At 45.9% G+C, this 19,233-nt stretch overlaps 1 protein-coding gene across 3 annotated transcripts; it reads right to left on the reverse strand.

The window, feature by feature from the left end:
* Positions 1 to 183: 183 nt before the first annotated feature.
* LOC125517201 (putative glucose-6-phosphate 1-epimerase) lies at positions 184 to 4,885 on the reverse strand. 3 transcript variants are annotated; one of them, XM_048682380.1, is made up of 9 exons: positions 4,420 to 4,870; positions 2,869 to 2,943; positions 2,723 to 2,779; positions 2,489 to 2,643; positions 2,275 to 2,415; positions 1,864 to 1,966; positions 1,689 to 1,788; positions 1,139 to 1,383; positions 184 to 551 (listed from the first exon to the last, which is right to left on the reverse strand). In XM_048682380.1, the coding sequence occupies exons 1-8, from the start codon at positions 4,810 to 4,812 to the stop codon at positions 1,163 to 1,165; spliced, it is 1,245 nt and encodes a 414-aa protein (XP_048538337.1). In that variant the 5' UTR covers positions 4,813 to 4,870; the 3' UTR covers positions 184 to 551; positions 1,139 to 1,162. The 3 variants fall into 3 exon arrangements, with proteins under 3 accessions (XP_048538337.1, XP_048538338.1, XP_048538339.1); XM_048682382.1 differs by lacking the exon at positions 184 to 551 and adding an exon at positions 1,479 to 1,552 and having other exon boundaries at positions 1,245 to 1,383; positions 4,420 to 4,885; XM_048682381.1 differs by lacking the exon at positions 184 to 551 and having other exon boundaries at positions 1,241 to 1,552; positions 4,420 to 4,885.
* Positions 4,886 to 19,233: the final 14,348 nt, after the last annotated feature.

Consider the following 19,233-nt stretch of genomic DNA (forward strand, 5'->3'; position numbering starts at 1 on the left):
TAAGCATCCAATGTCCCATGCTAATGTCCAAGTAAAGTGGGGCAAATGATCCAAAATAACAATTTTTTTTTTAAACACACAGATACCTCCTCCGCCCATTATTATAAAATGTTTTAACTTTTTTCTGAATCAGATGTATGTAGACACGTTTTAGTGTGCTTGTTCACCATTTCAGTCCGTATATAACCGTATTCAAATATCCAAACCTCTTATAATAGTGAACGGAGGGAGTATTACACACCATACGGGTAAAGTGCTGCAATATGACACGAGACAACTCAAAATTGACACCATACTATTTGTGCAGTTTCAAATCAGCCTCCTATAATAGGGCAAAAAAAAGGTGTAATGTAAAGCGACTGATTATGAATGTACATAAAGTCCCTAAAGATAGACAAAAATTCTCCATCTCCTTTAAATCATGATGGAGATTTCAACTCCAGTGCTGCTCCAGAAAAACCACAGGCTACTTTGGAATTGTACACAAAAAAAGAAAGCTGGAAGTTGGATGAAGAACATTCAGATTATCTTATTGACACTGAAGAGACTTCCTGCAGCCAAAGAAAAGTGAACATTAGACAAGCGCAGAATTTCTTTAACAAAAACTATTTTGGTGCAAGCCAAACAGCTAATACTGGTTCAACCCACAAGGCATCTTTTTATAACTACAGCATCTTGTATGAATCAAAACTGCTGATATGCAAATCAAACTCGGACCCTAAGTTCTCGCGAACACCATGATAAAAGGCATGTTGTTCACCAAAATTGGAAATATATATTATTAAAGATGTGCAAATCATTCTTCAGCCGTATTCTCTGCAATAACAAACTATCATTTGCAGGAGCGCTGGCAAAATGACAATACTAAGTTCTGCTAGGATAAAATACTTGATATGAGAGATACTTGATTCCATTCTTAAAACTATTTCAATTACTGCGCTAAAAACTAGTAAAATTCATTTTAAAACATACTCAAGCATTCACTATCCAGTCATGAATTATTCTGTAGCAACCGGCCCATCATAATATTTCGTAAATGGAGTTCATGAATAATAAAAGTAAGCAGGTGAAGTACATGCAATGATTTAAGCTTAAAGTTCAGAACAGACTACGCTAGGCAATACCACAGAACACTTACATAGCATTTCAACCACCAAAAGATCTAGATACGTTGCATCTGTTGAATCATTTCAGGATCCAACAGTCCACTGCTGTAACTGGATGGCACAGGGGAAATCTCCTGCCTTCCTTGCCACTCTTCACCAGGCCTTAAAGTAATTGGCTTCTCAATACGTGCAGCCCCTACACACAGCATGCACTTGTACTCCTCGGCACCAAAATCTGGCATTGCTTTTGCTTTCCTGTCCCATGGGTTCCAAACAACTGCAAGCAAAGGATATATAGCGATGACACACCACAAAAAACAACTCGACCAACCAGGCACTGGCACCTGGTGGCATTGTTTAGAGAAAAACAACCTGGCACCAGTCACTGCACGGCGCAGAATACATTCTGCCTCATGCAGAGTCGAACTCTGGTGAGCGGATTGGCACTGGCACATGCCCACCAACCGAGCATTTAACGACGACAGACCATGGAAGTAAACAAAATCAAATGCCAAAGTAACCACTCATGTTTCCATAGTATGGAGTATGCTCAATTTAGAAAGAAAAATGAAGCTAACTCACCAACATCAGGAAGTTCCTTTTTCCTTAATACAAATGTCCTTTTTTTCTCATGGTCAATTGTCACAATCTTGGGTGGGGCACTTAGATATATCCTGTCCACCTTCATAATCAACGTTCAACACAGTTAGTGCCTTACCACAGTGGCCCCACAATATGAAGCATATACAAAGCTTACTTCAGATTCGAATACAACTGCATCGCCTTGTTCAGTACAACGAATCTTAGATTGCAGATTATCATGATAGTCCAAGGTATCCAAACCCTCAACCCGTACTTCGCTGGAATGTGAAACACATGCTTCAGAGAACAAAGTATTAAATCCTAAAATAGTGCCTAAGTAAAAAAATTGTGTAATAGCCAAGTTGTTCATTCGCAAGTGTATCTATTCTGCAATTGAAATAGTGCCGAAGTATTGAATCCTAAAATGGCTCATTCAACATGACTCAGCACTACAGAAAATGCTATAGAAGGTAGAAAATGCTATAGAAGGTACAGTCAGTCCTTCCCAACAAAATAATTTTAGGAAATACAAATACAAGTTAATACAACAAAAAATTAGGAAATAAAGTAACATTCCAAAAGGTACCTGATATCAGAGACTGAAAAGTATGTATGGAATGCAAAAGTAAATTGGAATGGCTTGCCATCAGCATTCTTATTTTTTATTCGAGATGTGAGGATCAGATCTCCCCTCGGACTAAGAGCAACTTGCAAACGAAGTTCATAACTGCAATGTATGGATAATCAACATCATCAATTTAACATGGGAACAAGGAATTTAATATTTACTAGACACAAACCTGTGTGGCCAGGTCTTCATATCTTCTTCAGACTGCTTGAGTATCAAGTCAATATGACAATCAGAAGTGGTATCTGGAAGAGGAGGACTCTCATCAACACTCCAAAGTCGGTTCCTCGCGAATCCATGCTGTTCAAGAACTCCGTGGTTCCCTAACTGCATGATGGTAATGCTCATTTGGGTACTAATACATTGGAAAAGCATAACTAGACTACTAACAACAGGAGGAGCATACTTGAGGAAAACAAATTTGTATGCCCCCACGAATCGCTTTTGGTGGTTTGAAAGAAGCCTGCAAAGGAAAAAAAATGAAATGCATGATGAAGTGTAGAACAATTGGTCCACAGAATATCCGTTTATCAAAACTAAATATATGAGTACCTTCTTACTGAGAAATAGCTGTTGTTCTCCAGAGTTATTTTTCCAAGAGGTTACTTGGCCTCCATACAAGTATACCTGATAACAAAGAAACCGAGAGGTGTTGAATGCATTTATACAGATAAGTTCAAAAAAATCATATACACAGACACTGGGATTTTATGCCTGTTCAGTTGGATGGATAATCAAGCAACACGGTATTATCCTTATGGTAGGGAAACTGTTACCGATACTTTTGTATTGTACATCAATTCCTCGGAAGCATGCCCTTAATGAAGACATAACTGCTTCAGGACTGGCTCAAGCTCAACTAAATAAGATTATAAACATAGATTTATATGAAGTTTTACTACTGAGGCACTGAGCTAACCAGACAGCAGTAATTACTTCAGACTAGATCACACTTCAGTTTGTACTGCCAAAGCAAAGAGATGGAAACTGGTTTAATGAAACAACTCAAATAAGTATGATGTCCTAGCAATTCTAAATACTGTCCAACAGATTTGCCCCCCCCCCCCCCTTGTGCACAAGAACGTGTGTTCCTATGTCCAACTGTCCAAGAGAGGACGAGAGATAATATTGCAATGTTTGCATTAACCTTCATCATCAGGTTTTTCTGAAATACTGAAATACTAGAAAATAGAAACTAATTGACGAGTTTGGCAGGACAAATGTCAGACACTAGGGGCATACCAACATTGTCACATCGAGGTTTGATAGGACATCAACCTGATAAATTATTATTCAGCCAAGCTGTCCAGCACCTTTATAGTATACTCCAGAGACAATTAAAAGAAAACATGCCAATTCTTTTCAGAATAAGTCAGTGCTGGCATCTTGCATGTTCACGAATTAAATGTTCCTATTTGTTCACTAGCGCCAATTAATAAGAACTTCAAAAAATATACAATAAAATTTGAAGGATGAGCAGGCCAGGCCATCAATCGTGACCAAGTAATTTTAACAAAAAAAAAATAGTGAACATTGAACATGCCAAGTACACCAAAAGGATATTGGCAAGACCAGGTTAAGACACAGCTAAGCGAGACATCACCGAGCCCACACCGGACCAACCATTTATCCACATAGCTCAACAATCAAATCAATCACTATTAAAAAAAATCAAGTACCGCAGGAAAACAATCATGCGCCTCCACCAATGTCAAGGGCCAAAGAAAAAATCGGCATTTGACCGAACTATCTTTATCTCCTACATGGTCACAACTCAGGTACATTTATTCAACACCAATTCCATTAATCCCTCTAGTAAACCACAGTTAACAACAAGTACAAACTTGATTACCCACTTATTGTACTGTGACAGTGCAAATGCATTTTTCTTTTCTTGCGATGACTGTGCAGATACACCCGATCAGTCCTGCCCAACTCTTCAACGAACTAAAACCAACCGATTTGTGTGGATCGCGGCGAGAGAAATGATCAGATCGAGCAAAAGTTTCGATTTCTACCATGGACAGCGCGCGAAGGTATCGATCGAGTACCCGAGGTGGCGTGGATTAGGGTTTAGATGGGGGGAGGAGAGGGAAGGGTGACCTCGGCGGAGCTGCCGCGGGCCTCGCGGAGGACGAACTTGTCGAGGCCGGTGGAACGCTCCTTCACGCGCTCCACGGAAGAGGCTCTCCCGGCCATCCAGGGCGGGTCCGCACGGGGAGGAAGGCGCTGGATCGCCCGGCGGCGGACACCGCGGCCGTGGTCGCCGAGGAGGAAGTGGCGGTTCGGGCCCGGAGAACGCGGCGGGAAATGGAGGGAACACTGAGATTGGAAGAGGAGAAGGGGGATTATAGGAGGCACTTTCTTGTTTATAGGAGGGGTTGAATCCAGCCAAGCAGGCTCGTGGCCAGGATGGGAATGGGCCGACCCGGCCCTGGCCTTGGACCCGGCCCTAGTGGCCTTAGGGCCAAGATAAGAGGCCACGGGCCGACCCATATCATGAATAGTAGTGGCCTTGTTGGCCCGATGGGTATTTCGGGTCGACCCAATTATTAGTGATGTGTGTTGCTTTTTCTTGTGATGTGCTAATAGCTAAAATCCTAATATATAGAGTAGTAATCAAGAATAGAAGAAAGAATTATACGGAGGTTCAAGTGGTCTAGCTGCTGCATCCGTACATTGTACATGCATACATTAGTAGACCAAGTAAGCTCAGATTGACGCTCTACAGACTAGTCTCAAATGTGCACTAGAGAGCTGGACGGCGCACCGGAGGACGAGCAGACGGTGCGCCGGATGACGAGCTGGACATGACAAGGATGGTGAGCGAGAGGCAGCACCACCGACACGGCAGAGATCAGCGAGCGCGGCGATTAGTTGCCCTGAGATACGAGACCACGAGGTGGGCCGACCCCGCTAACCCAACGGGTCACTTGGTGTCGGCTTTATTGACCCAAAAAAAATTGAGGCCAAACCATGTGACCCATCGGCCTTGAATTTTTGGGCCGGGTCAGCGACCCAGCAGGCCGACCCGGCCCATTCCCATCTTGAGTCGTGGCTCGGGTCGCCAGGCTCAGGCTCAGGCTCAGGCTCGCAAATAGTCGAGGCTTGGCTTGGGAGATAAAAACTTTGCTGAACACACGGGGCCAACGATGGGCGCTGAGCGCAGAGGGGTGGGGCCCAGGATACCCTGCCAACCGCACGGCGCAGGGGGCGAAGAACGACGGCGGCGTTGGTGCCCGGCCGGGGATGCCGTGGCGGAACGGCCATAGGCCCGCGGAGGGAAATCATGGCGCCGAGGGTAGGCAGAGACGCGGATGGACACCAGGAAGCGCAGCATGGCGCGACCGAAGTGGAAGACCAGGTTCGGGTCAGCACGCTCGATCGCAGCGCTAGGCTTAGTAAGGAGCAGCCCAAACGAGCGCGGGATCCCGTCGGGGTTGAGTTTCCATGCCGATATGTCCGACATGCTGACCGTCTCTGGTGCGAGCTCATCGACGTCACAGAACGGGGACATCAGCGTCTCTGCGGACGCCCGCTCCCAAGCGTGGTCTGGGATGCCACCGAGCTCAAAGAGGACTAGAGGAACCGCGACGTGACCGGCTCAGCCCCGGCGGAGTCACTCCATGGATGGACTAGCAGGCGGAAGAGCCGGAAACAAAACGTGGCCGCGGCCACGCGCGCCCGATCAGCGGCGTCCTGGAAGTGAAGCAGGAACTCGTCGGGGCGGCGGCGATGGAGGGGGAACGTGTGGGAAGGCATAGGACACTTCTCGCGAAGCAAGGCCGCAACATCATCACAGGAAATGCCAGAGCGGGTGCCGCCCACGATAACGATGAGCGCGCACTGCTACACCGCAGCTTCGGCCGCCTCGATGGCCGGTGACCGTGGAAGATAGCACACGGCACCAGCAGGCCTGCAGGAAGCGTGGCCAGACATGGCAGAGGAAAAACTTTGCGAAACTTGGCTCGGGCTCGGCTCACAACCCGAATGAGCCAGGACAGGAGCTTATAAGTATTCTTTACTTCCATCGTCGTGTCAAATATAAATTAGAGTTGTAATACTTTCCAATATAGACTATAGTGATCTCGTACACTTCTGGATTATGACCACCATAATTCAAATTTGAAAGGGCGATATGTGGATGAGTTATTTGTAAAGTCCGTGTCAAGAATGATTGGATCACTATGCACGAGAGCACATACAATCATCAAGGGAATTTTAGTTCTCATTCCGTATCCATGAGTTCGCAGTCAAGTTTTCCATATATAGAGGGTAGACACTTAAGGTTATTGGTGTTGAGTAAATAGGCAGTTTTTTGACTAAATTAATCCACGAATAAATCAGTAGCATGGCATTGGCAGAATTAACAACATGCTGATATTGGATCATGCAAGAACATACTATGTTAATAGCATATACATCTACACATAATGCTACAATGTCTAGAACGATAATAAACAGGAGTGGGGTAAACGAGTTATTGATTACGGCTTGAACTACGCCGGTATTTTCCCAAAGAGGAAGGGATGATGTAGCACATCAACTGTAGGTATTTCCCTCAGTGATGAGACCAAGATTATCGAACCAGTAGGAGAATCACACAACACTACATAAACAATGCCTGTACACAAAGAACAAATATTTGTAACCCGACGTGTTAAAGGGGTTGTCAATCCTTTTTGGGTAACGGTGCCAGAAATTGTCGAGTTGACGGGATAAAAATATGATAGATAGGATAAATAGATCACGAATAAACGCAAAATAAACACAAAGTGCAACAAGCTAATTTTGGAGGTTTTGGATTAATAGATCTGAAAATAAAAACGAATAAAAATAGATCTTGAAGGCAAATATAATAAAGAAGAGACCCGGGGGGCCGTAGGTTTCACTAGTGGCTTCTCTCGAGAAAAATAACATATGGTGGGTAAACAAATTACTGTTGGGCAATTGATAGAACTTCAAATAGTCATGACGATATCCATGCAATGATCATTATATAGGCATCACGTCCAAGATTAGTAGACCGACTCCTGCCTGCATCTACTACTATTACTCCACACATCGACCGCTATCCAGCATGCATCTAGTGTATTAAGTTCATGGAGAAACGGAGTAATGCAAAAAAAACGATGACATGATGTAGATAAGATCTATTTATGTAGAAATAGACCCCATCTTGTTATCCTTAATAGCAACGAAACATAAGTGTCGTTTCCCCTTCTGTCACTGGGATCGAGCACCGTAAGATGAACCCATCACAAAGCACCTATTCTCATGGCAAGAAAAATCGATCTAGTCGGCCTAACTAAACCAAATATTCGAAGAAGAAATACGAGGCTATAAATAATCATGCATATAAGAGATCAAAAGACTCAAATAACTTTCATGGATAAAAACATAGATCTGATCATAAACTCAAAGTTCATCGAATCCCAACAAACACATCGCAAAGAGAGTTACATCTAATAGATCTCCAAAAGACCATTGTATTGAGAATCAAAAGAGAGAGAGAGAGGAAGCCATCTAGCTACTGCCTACGGACCCATAGGTCTACAATGAACTACTCACGCATCATCGAAGAGGCACCAATGAGAATGATGAACCCCTCCGTGATGGTGTCTAGATTGGATTTATGGTTTCTGGAACTTGCGGCGGCTGGAGTTGATTTTCGTTGACCCCCTAGGGTTTCTGGAATATTGGGGTATTTATAGAGCAAAGAGGCAGTGCGGGAGGCCACCGAGGTGGGCACAACCCACCTGAGCGCGCCTGGGCCTCCAGGCACGCCCTGGTGGGTTGTGCTCCCCTCGGAGCCCCCCTCTGGTACTTCTTTGGCCCAACAGGTGTCTTCTAGTCAAGAAAAAATCTCCAAAAAGTTTCACTGCGTTTGGACTCCGTTTGGTATTGATTTTCTACGGAGTAAAAAACAACAACTGACACTGGGCACTATATCAATAGGTTAGTCCGAAAAAATGATATAAAGTTGCTATAAAATAATTGTAAAACATCCAAGAATGATAATATAACAACATGGAACAATAAAAAATTATAGATACATTGGAGACATATCAGTTATACCCTCCAATAGGCCAGGCAGAAGCCGCCGTCATGGCGGCGGCAGCAGTGGTGTCCTTTGCGGCCTTCTTCTCGGCTTCAAGCTTCTCGGCGGCAACACGGTCGGCGTCAATGGACATGGTGATGACGAAGGCGATGTGGACGTAGAGGAAGTAGTGGATCGGAGGCGAGCAGTCACGTAGTCGCTCCCCGAAAACCTGATCGCCTCTCTCCCATACAAGATCTGGAGAGGCGGGGGCCTTCTCTCTTGTCAACCGTGTACGCGATGAACGGGATGGAGTTGACGGCGGCAGCAGCAGCAATGGACCATGGGCGTGGAGGCAGATGTGATCTGATTTTCTAGATGGCTAGGGTCGGCAGACGCCTCACACATATATAGGCACAGCCGCATGGAGAGACGTGGGCCCACAATCTGATGTCTCAGATCGTGGCCCAGCTGTCAAAAAATCTCCGTTCCTGATCGGCAAAAATAAGCTCATAAGTGTAAGCTTGGCTCGACTCATTCCCGCGGTGCGGTGCGTCAAGGCGAGGCGAGGCGTGGTGAGGCGGGCGGCAGAGGAGGAGTGTGCGAGGGCCTCTTCTCTTCTCAAGCTCCAATAGCATGTGGAAAAGAATCTCTTATAAAAAGGTCCAACTCCTTCTCCATTAGTGGGTGGGACTAAACTTCCCACTACACATAGTGCCATTTAACCCACACGGGCCCTTAGAGATTTTCATAAATTGTTAGATGGGCCCGAGGCCCACCCTAATATTTCAATAATCCCCCACCAGATCTCAAGGGCCCATATTGTCCTTTGTTCCAAAAACTGTTTTGATATACCAGTATTTCAGTGAAGACCTGTTAAGGTTGAGCTCCACCTAGAGCAAGTACCTACACTCCTTCACAACTGAACAATGGACTATGCCTTGAATTTCCTGTTTGGTGTAAAGAAGTTTCACTACATGTCTTACTAGTACTAGACTGCCGAAGGCTGATCCCTTGGGTGGAGCATATTAGTCACACTCCTGGCCTATTCATGAGCTTATTGGAGATCACCCTAATCTTATAGACTGTGACCAGCATCTTTCTTACATAAGCTTTGGAACATATTACGACAATAGTCATCTGAAAGTGCAACTAATCCCCGGGTGGTTTTGGTAATTCATAACAACATATAGCTCATCAAACTAATATCCATTCAAGATTAATGTTTCAGAAAGTTCAATGATTGGTGTGGCATGGACTAGAGATATATGTACTGAGGGAGTCCTGGATTAGGGGGTCTCCGGACAGCCGGGTTATATCCTTTGGCTGGACTGTTGGACTATGAAGATACAAGATTGAAGACTTCGTCCCGTATCCGGATGGGACTCTATTTGGCGTGGAAGGCAAGCTAGGCAATACAGATATGTATATCTCCTCCTTTGTAACTGACTTTGTGTAACCCTAGCCCTCTCCAGTGTCTATATAAACCGGAGGGTTTTAGTCCATAGGACAACATACAATCATACCATAGGCTAGCTTCTAGGGTTTAGCCTCTCCGATCTCATGGTAGATCAACTCTTGTACTACACATATTATCAAGAATAATCAAGCAGGACGTAGGGTTTTACCTCCATCAAGAGGGCCCGAACCTGGGTAAAACATCGTGTCCCCTGCCTCCTGTTACCATCCGCCTTAGACGCACAGTTCAGAACTCCCTACCCGAGATCCGCCGATTTTGACACTGACATTGGTGCTTTCATTGAGAGTTCCTCTGTGTCGTCGCCATTAGGCTTGATGGCTCCTTCGATCATCGATAGAGATGCAGTCCAGGATGAGACTTTTCTCCTCGGACAGATCTTTGTATTCGGCGGCTTTGCACTATGGGCCAACTCGCTTGGCCATCTGGAGCAGATCGAGAGTTACGCCCCTGGCCATCAGGTCAGGTTTGGAAGTTTAAACTACACGGCCGATATCCGCGGAGACTTGATCTTCGACGGATTCGAGCCCCTGCTTAGTGCGCCACGCGATCACGATGAGCATGATTTAGCTCTGCCATCAGACAGTGTCCAGGAGATCGCGCCGGCAACCGCTCCAACCCTCAATTTGGAACCAGTCGCGCCATCCATGGACAGGTGGATAGACCCCGCCATGGAGGCCGCACCCTCAGCGGCGATCGAGCCGAATATCGACCTTACCCTTCACGAGAGCCGTGATGCCACACTGCTGGATCCTTCCCCGGCCACAGACTCCGAACCGCCTGCGCCCGTGCCTATCGAATCTGATTGGGCGCCGATCATGGAGTTTACCTTCGCGGATATCTTTTAGCACTCGCCCTTCGGCGACATACTGAACTCATTAAGGTCTCTCTCCTTGTTAGGAGAGTCCTGGTCGAACTATGTCCCGCAGGATTGGGGTGCGGATGACGAAGAAATTCGCCGCCCACCCACCACCCACTTAGTAGCCACTGTCGAAGATTTGACCGACATGCTCGACCTCGACTCCGAAGACATCGACGGCATGGATGATGATGCAGGAGACAAATAGGAACCACTGCCCATAGGGCACTAGACGCCCACTTCATCATATGATGTATTCATGGTGGACACACCCAAAGAAAACGACGACGAGGAACGGAAGGACGCAATGAAGGGTTGTTCCCTCGAGAAGCAGTCAAAGCGGCGGCGTAAGCGCTGCTCCAAATCCCGCCTCGGCAGAAACAACGATCATATAGACCCAGCGATAGAGCAGGGTGAACCATCGCCCGACCAGGGCAACACGGAGAATCAAGCCGAACAGCCCGACTCCGTCGAAGATAACAGTCCGGACGACATCACACCGGACAGGCGCCCGGAGCAACAGAATGCCCATCAAAGGCTTGTTTCCACGGCAAGGAGTCTGAAAAAGCAGAAGCAAAGGCTCAGAGCTGCACAAGACACACTCGGAATCAGATGGAGTAAAGTACTCAACACTGCAGCGAAGTACGGCGGTAATCGCCACACCAAGAGCTACCCGAAGCGAAAGTTGCTACCCGTATTCGACGAGGAGGCCTTAGATCCCTCGCAATTAGAAAACAAAATGGCCATCCGGTCAGATAGACGACCTCGTGGCCAATACAGAGCGGCAAACGCCGCCGCACATAAGCCAGTACGCGATCCACGCGAGGGCTCGCATCAAAAGGACGGCGCAACCAGATCCATATACGGGCCACGCAAGCGCGCTACAATATGCAATACAACACAACAAACATCCGAACACCACGGTACACCCAAATACAGGGGTGCCGCACACCCCCTATGTTTCACCGATGAGGTGCTGGACCATGAATTTCCAGAGGGATTCAAACCCGTAAACATAGAGGCGTACGACGGAACAACAGACCCTGGGGTCTGGATTGAGGACTATATCCTCCATATCCACATGGCTCGAGGAGACGATCTCCACGCCATCAAGTACTTACCCCTCAAGCTCAAAGGGCCAGCTCGGCACTGGCTTAAAAGCCTCCCCGAAAACTCCATTGGAAGCTGGGAAGAGCTCGAAGACGCCTTTCGGGCAAATTTTCCAGGGACCTATGTCCGACCACCGGTTGCAGACGATTTAAGTCATATAACTCAACAACCCGGAGAGTCAGCCGAAAGCTTTGGAACAGGTTCCTCACCAAGAAGAACCAAATAGTAGACTGTCTGGACACCGAAGCCTTAGCAGCTTTCAAGCATAGCGTTCGAGACGAATGACTCGCCAGACACCTCGGCCAAGAAAAGCCAAGAACAATGGCAGCATTAACAAGCCTCATGACCCGCTTTTGTGCGGGCGAGGACAGCTGGTTAGCCCGATACAGCACCAGCGACCCAAGTACATCCGAAGTCAGGGACGAAAACGGGAAATCACGATGCAGCAAAAACAAGCGCCAGAATAAAGAAGACAGCCCGAAGAGCACGGGTAAACGCCGGATTCAGAAGCTCCCGGCCAGGTCAGTGAAAGCCGCCCTCCAAAGGCAACAGAGACGAACTGTCCAGCCTAAACAAGATTCTGGACCAAATATGTCAGATCCATAGTACCCCCGACAAACTTGCAAATCATACCCATAGAGAATGTTGGGTTTTCAAGCAGTCCGGCAAGCTCAACACCGAACATAAGGGGCAGGATACACCAAGCGAAGACGAGGACGAGTCTCGCAAGCAAAGCACTGGGGAACAGAAGAAATTCCCACCAGAAGTCAAAACAGTCAATGTGTTACACGTAATAAAGGGGAGAAACAAAGCGGCACTCCCAGAGACACATGCCCCAGGGCCTATCACCGCGGAATTCTGCCGCTGGTCGTCCCAACCGATCACTTTTGACCATTGGGATTACTCAGCAAGTGTCCGTCGTGCAGGATGGGCTGCCTTGGTACTAGACCCAATAATTGACGAATACCACTTCACACGAGTTCTGTTGGACGGCGGCAACAGTTTAAACCTGATATATCAGGACACAATACGCAATATGGGGATAGACCCAGCAAAAATTAGCCACAGCAATACTACCTTTAAAGGAGTAACGCTAGGCCCAGAAGCCCATTGCACGGGCTCCCTGCTACTAGAGGTTATATTCGGCTTTCCCGATAACTTCCGCAGTGAAAAGTTGACCTTCCACATCGCTCCGTTCCAAAGTGGCTATCAAGTGTTGGGGATCGTAGCAGAAATTTAAAATTTTGTACGCATCACCAAGATCAATCTATGGAGTAATCTAGCAACGAGGGGAAGGAGAGTGCATCTACATACCCTTGTAGATCGCTAAGCGGAAGCGTTCAAGTGAATGGGGTTGATGGAGTCGTACTCGTCGTGATCCAAATCACCGATGATCCTAGCGCCGAACGGACGGCACCTCCGCGTTCAACACACGTACGGAACGGAGATGTCTCCCACGCCTTGATCCAGCAAGGAGGAAGGAGAGGTTGAGGAAGAAGTCCAACAGCACGACGGCGTGGTGGTGGAGGAGCTTGTGATTCTCCGGCAGGGTTTTGCCAAGCACCATGGAGGAGGAGGAGAAGGTAGGAGGAGGGAGGGCTGCGCCAGGTTCAAGGGTGTGGCCGCCCTCCCACCCCTCCACTATTTATAGGTGGGGGGGGGAGAGGGGGGCCGTGAAGGAAATATGCCCTAGAGGCAATAATAAAGTTATTATTTATTTCCTTATATCATGATAAATGTTTATTATTCATGCTAGAATTGTATTAACCGGAAACATAATACATGTGTGAATACATAGACAAACAAAGTGTCACTAGTATGCCTCTACTTGACTAGCTCGTTAATCAAAGATGGTTATGTTTCCTAACCATGAACAATGAGTTGTTATTTGATTAACGGGATCACATCATTAAGTGAATGATCTGATTGACATGACCCATTCCATTAGCTTAGCACACGATCGTTTAGTATGTTGCTATTGCTTTCTTCATGACTTATACATGTTCCTATGACTATGAGATTATGCAACTCCCGTTTGCCGGAGGAACACTTTGTGTGCTACCAAATGTCACAACGTAACTGGGTGATTATAAAGGTGCTCTACAGGTGTCTCCAAAGATAAATGTTGGGTTGGCGTATTTCGAGATTAGGATTTGTCACTCCGATTGTCGGAGAGGTATCTCTGGGCCCTCTCGGTAATGCACATCACATAAGCCTTGCAAGCATTGCAACTAATGAGTTAGTTGCGGGATGATGTATTACAGAACGAGTAAAGAGACTTGCCGGTAACGAGATTGAACTAGGTATTTGGAATACCGACGATCGAATCTCGGGCAAGTAACATACCGATGACAAAGGGAACAATGTATGTTGTTATGCGGTCTGACCGATAAAGATCTTCGTAGAATATGTAGGAGCCAATATGAGCATCCAGGTTCCGCTATTGGTTATTGACCGGAGATATGTCTTGGTCATGTCTACATTGTTCTCGAACCCGTAGGGTCCGCACGCTTAAGGTTACGATGACAGTTATATTATGAGTTTATGCATTTTGATGTACCGAAGTTTGTTCGGAGTCCCGGATGTGATCACAGACATGACGAGGAGTCTCGAAATGGTCGAGACATAAAGATTGATATATTGGAAGCCTATGTTTGGATATCGGAAGTGTTCCGGGTGAAATTGGGATTTTACCGGAGTACCGGGAGGTTACCGGAACCCCCCGGGAGCTATATGGGCCATGATGGGCCTTAGTGGAAAAGAGAAGAGGCAGCCCTACATGGGCCGCGCGCCCCTCCCCTCCCTTGGTCTGAATAGGACAAGGAGAGGGGGCCGGCCCCTCTCTCTCTATTCCCCCCTCCGCAAATCCTATTCCAACTAGGATTGGGGGGGGGGGAATCCTACCCCCAGAGGGAGTAGGACTCTCCTGGCGTGCCTCTCCATGGCCGGCCGCACCCCCTCCCTTAGTCCTTTATATACGGAGGCAGGGGCACCCCAGAAACACACAAGTTGATCCACGTGATCATATCCTTAGCCGTGTGCGGTGCCCCCTTCCACCATAATCCTCGATAATATTGTAGCGGAGTTTAGGCGAAGCCCTGCTGCAGTAGTACATCAAGATCGTCACCACACCGTCGTGCTGACGGAACTCTTCCCCGACACTTTGCTGGATCGGAGTCCGGGGATCGTCATCGAGCTGAACGTGTGCTAAAACTCGGAGGTGCCGTAGTTTCGGTGCTTGATCGGTCGGGCCGTGAAGATGTACGACTACATCAACCAAACGCTTCCGTTGTCGATCTACCAGGTATGTAGATCACACTCTCCCCTCTCGTTGCTATGCATCACCATGATCTTGCGTGTGCGTAGGAATTTTTTTGAAATTACTACGTTACCCAACAGTGGCATCCGAGCCTAGGTTTTTATGTTGATGTTATATGCACGAGTAGAACACAAATGAGTTGTGGGCGATATAAGTCATACAGCTTACTAGCATTTCATACTTTGGTTCGGCGGTATTGTTGGATGAAGCGGCCCGGACCAACATTACGCGTACGCTTACGCGAGACCGGTTCTCCCGACGTGCTTTGCACAGAGGTGGCTTGTGGGTGACAGTTTCTCCAACTTTAGTTGAATCGAGTGTGGCTACGCCCGGTCCTTGTGAAGGTTAAAACAGCACCAACTTGAAAAACTATCGTTGTGGTTTTGATGCGTAGGTAAGATTGGTTCTTGCTTAAGCCCGTAGAAGCCACGTAAAACTTGCAACAACAAAGTAGAGGACGTCTAACTTGTTTTTGCAGGGCATGTTGTGATGTGATATGGTCAAGACATGATGCTAAATTTTATTGTATGAGATGATCATGTTTTGTAACCGAGTTATCGGCAACTGGCAGGAGCCATATGGTTGTCGCTTTATTGTATGCAATGCAATCGCGCTGTAATGCTTTACTTTATCACTAAACGGTAGCGATAGTCGTGGAAGCACAAGCTTGGCGAGACGACAAGATGCTATGATGGAGATCAAGGTGTCGCGCCGGTGACGATGGTGATCACAACGGTGCTTCGGAGATGGAGATCACAAGCACAAGATGATGATGGCCATATCATATCACTTATATTGATTGCATGTGATGTTTATCTTTTATGCATCTTTTCTTGCTTTGATTGACGGTAACATTATAAGATGATCTCTCACTAAATTATCAAGAAGTGTTCTCCCTGAGTATGCACCATTGCGAAAGTTCTTCGTGCTGAGACACCACGTGATGATCGGGTGTGATAGGTTCTACGTTCAAATACAACGGGTGCAAAACAGTTGCACACGCGGAATACTCAGGTTATACTTGACGAGCCAAGCATATATAGATATGGCCTCGGAACACGGAGACCGAAAGGTCGAGCGTGAATCATATAGTAGATATGATCAACATAGTGATGTTCACCAATGAAACTACTCCATCTCACGTGATGGTCGGACATGGTTTAGTTGATTTGGATCACGTAATCACTTAGAGGATTAGAGGGATGTCTATCTAAGTGGGAGTTCTGTAAGTAAATTAACTGAACTTAAATTTATCATGAAACTTAGTACCTGATAAGTATCTTGCTTGTTTATGCTTGTTTGTAGATAGATGGCTCGTGCTGTTGTTCCGTTAAATTTTAATGCGTTCCTTGAGAAAGCAAAGTTGAAAGATGATGGTAGCAATTACACAGACTGGGTCCGTAACTTGAGGATTATCCTCATTGCTGCACAGAAGAATTACGTCTTGGAAGCACCGCTGGGTGCCAGGCTTGCTGCAGGAGCAACGCCGGATGTTATGAACGTCTGGCAGAGCAAAGCTGATGACTACTCGACAGTTCAGTGTGCCATGCTTTACGGCTTAGAATCGGGACTTCAACGACGTTTTGAACGTCATGGAGCATATGAGATGTTCCAGGAGTTGAAGTTAATATTTCAAGCAAATGCCCGGATTGAGAGATATGAAGTCTCCAATAAGTTCTATAGCTGCAAGATGGAGGAGAACAGTTCTGTCAGTGAGCATATACTCAAAATGTCTGGGTATAATAATCACTTGATTCAATTGGGAGTTAATCTTTCAGATGATTGCGTCATTGACAGAATTCTCCAATCACTGCCACCAAGCTACAAGAGCTTCGTGATGAACTATAATATGCAAGGGATGAACAAGACTATTCCCGAGCTCTTCGCAATGCTAAAAGCTGCGGAGGTAGAAATCAAGAAGGAGCATCAAGTGTTGATGGTTAACAAGACCACTAGTTTCAAGAAAAAGGGCAAAGGGAAGAAGAAGGGGAACTTCAAAAAGAACGGCAAGCAAGTTTCTACTCAAGAGAAGAAACCCAAACCTGGACCTAAGCCTGAAACTGAGTGCTTCTATTGCAAGCAGACTGGTCACTGGAAGCGGAACTGCCCCAAGTATTTGGCGGATAAGAAGGATGGCAAGGTGAACAAAGGTATATGTGATATACATGTTATTGATGTGTACCTTACTAATGCTCGCAGTAGCACCTGGGTATTTGATACTGGTTCTGTTACTAATATTTGCAACTCGAAACAGGGACTACGGATTAAGCGAAGATTGGCTAAGGACGAGGTGACGATGCGCGTGGGAAACGGTTCCAAAGTCGATGTGATCGCAGTCGGCACGCTACCTCTACATCTACCTTCGGGATTAATATTAGACCTAAATAATTGTTATTTGGTGCCAGCGTTAAGCATGAACATTATATCTGGATCTTGTTTAATGCGAGACGGTTATTCATTTAAATCTGAGAATAATGGTTGTTCCATTTATATGAGTAATATCTTTTATGGACATGCACCCTTAAAGAGTGGTCTATTTTTATTAAATCTCAATAGTAGTAACACACATATTCATAGTGTTGAAACCAAAAGATGCAGAGTTGATAATGATAGTGCAACATATTTGTGGCACTGCCGTTTAGGTCATATCGGTGTAAAGCGCATGAAGAAACTCCATTCTGATGGACTTTTGGAACCACTTGATTATGAATCACTTGGTACTTGTGAACCGTGCCTCATGGGCAAGATGACAAAAACACCGTTCTCCGGTACTATGGAGAGAGCAACAGATTTGTTGGAAATCATACATACAGATGTATGTGGTCCGATGAATATTGAGGCTCGTGGCGGATATCGTTATTTTCTCACCTTCACAGATGACTTAAGCAGATATGGGTATATCTACTTAATGAAACATAAGTCTGAAACGTTTGAAAAGTTCAAAGAATTTCAGAGTGAAGTTGAAAATCATCGTAACAAGAAAATAAAGTTTCTACGATCTGATCGTGGAGGAGAATATTTGAGTTACGAGTTTGGTGTACATTTGTAAAATTGTGGAATAGTTTCGCAACTCACGCCACCCAGAACACCACATCGTAATGGTGTGTCCGAACGTCGTAATCGTACTTTACTAGATATGGTGCGATCTATGATGTCTCTTACTGATTTACCGCTATCGTTTTGGGGATACGCTCTAGAGACGGCCGCATTCACGTTAAATAGGGCACCATTAAAATCCGTTGAGACGACGCCTTATGAACTGTGGTTTGGCAAGAAACCAAAGTTGTCGTTTCTGAAAGTTTGGGGCTGCGATGCTTATATGAAAAAGCTTCAACCTGATAAGCTCGAACCCAAATCGGAGAAATGTGTCTTCATAGGATATCCAAAGGAGACTATTGGATATACCTTCTATCACAGATCCGAAGGCAAGACTTTTGTTGCTAAATTCAGAAACTTTCTGGAGAAGGAGTTTCTCTCGAAAGAAGTGAGTGGGAGGAAAGTAGAACTTAACGAGGTAACTGTACCTGCTCCCTTATTGGAAAGTAGTACATCACAGAAAACTGTTTCTGCGACACCTACACCAGTTAGTGAGGAAGCTAATGATGATGATCATGGAACTTCAGAACAAGATACTACTGAACCTCATAGATCAACCAGAATAAGATCCGCACCAGAGTGGTACGGTAATCCCATTCTGGAAGTCATGCTACTAGATCATGATGAACCTACAAACTATGAAGAAGCGATGGTGAGCCCAGATTCCGCAAAGTGGCTTGAAGCCATGAAATCTGAGATGGGATCCATGTATGAGAACAAAGTATGGACTTTGGTTGACTTGCCCGATGATCGGCAAGCAATTGGGAATAAATGGATCTTCAAGAAGAAGACTGACGCTGACGGTAATATTACTGTCTACAAAGCTCGACTTGTCGCAAAAGGTTTTCGGCAAGTTCAAGGGATTGACTACGATGAGACCTTCTCACCCGTAGCGATGCTTAATTCTGTCTGAATCATGTTAGCAATTGCCGCATTTAGGATTATGAAATTTGGCAGATGGATGTCAAAATTGCATTCCTGAATGGATTTCTGGAAGAAGAGTTGTATATGATGCA

Source organism: Triticum urartu, chromosome 6, assembly GCF_003073215.2.
Source record: "Triticum urartu cultivar G1812 chromosome 6, Tu2.1, whole genome shotgun sequence".
In the NCBI taxonomy this organism is placed as follows: Eukaryota; Viridiplantae; Streptophyta; class Magnoliopsida; order Poales; family Poaceae; genus Triticum; species Triticum urartu.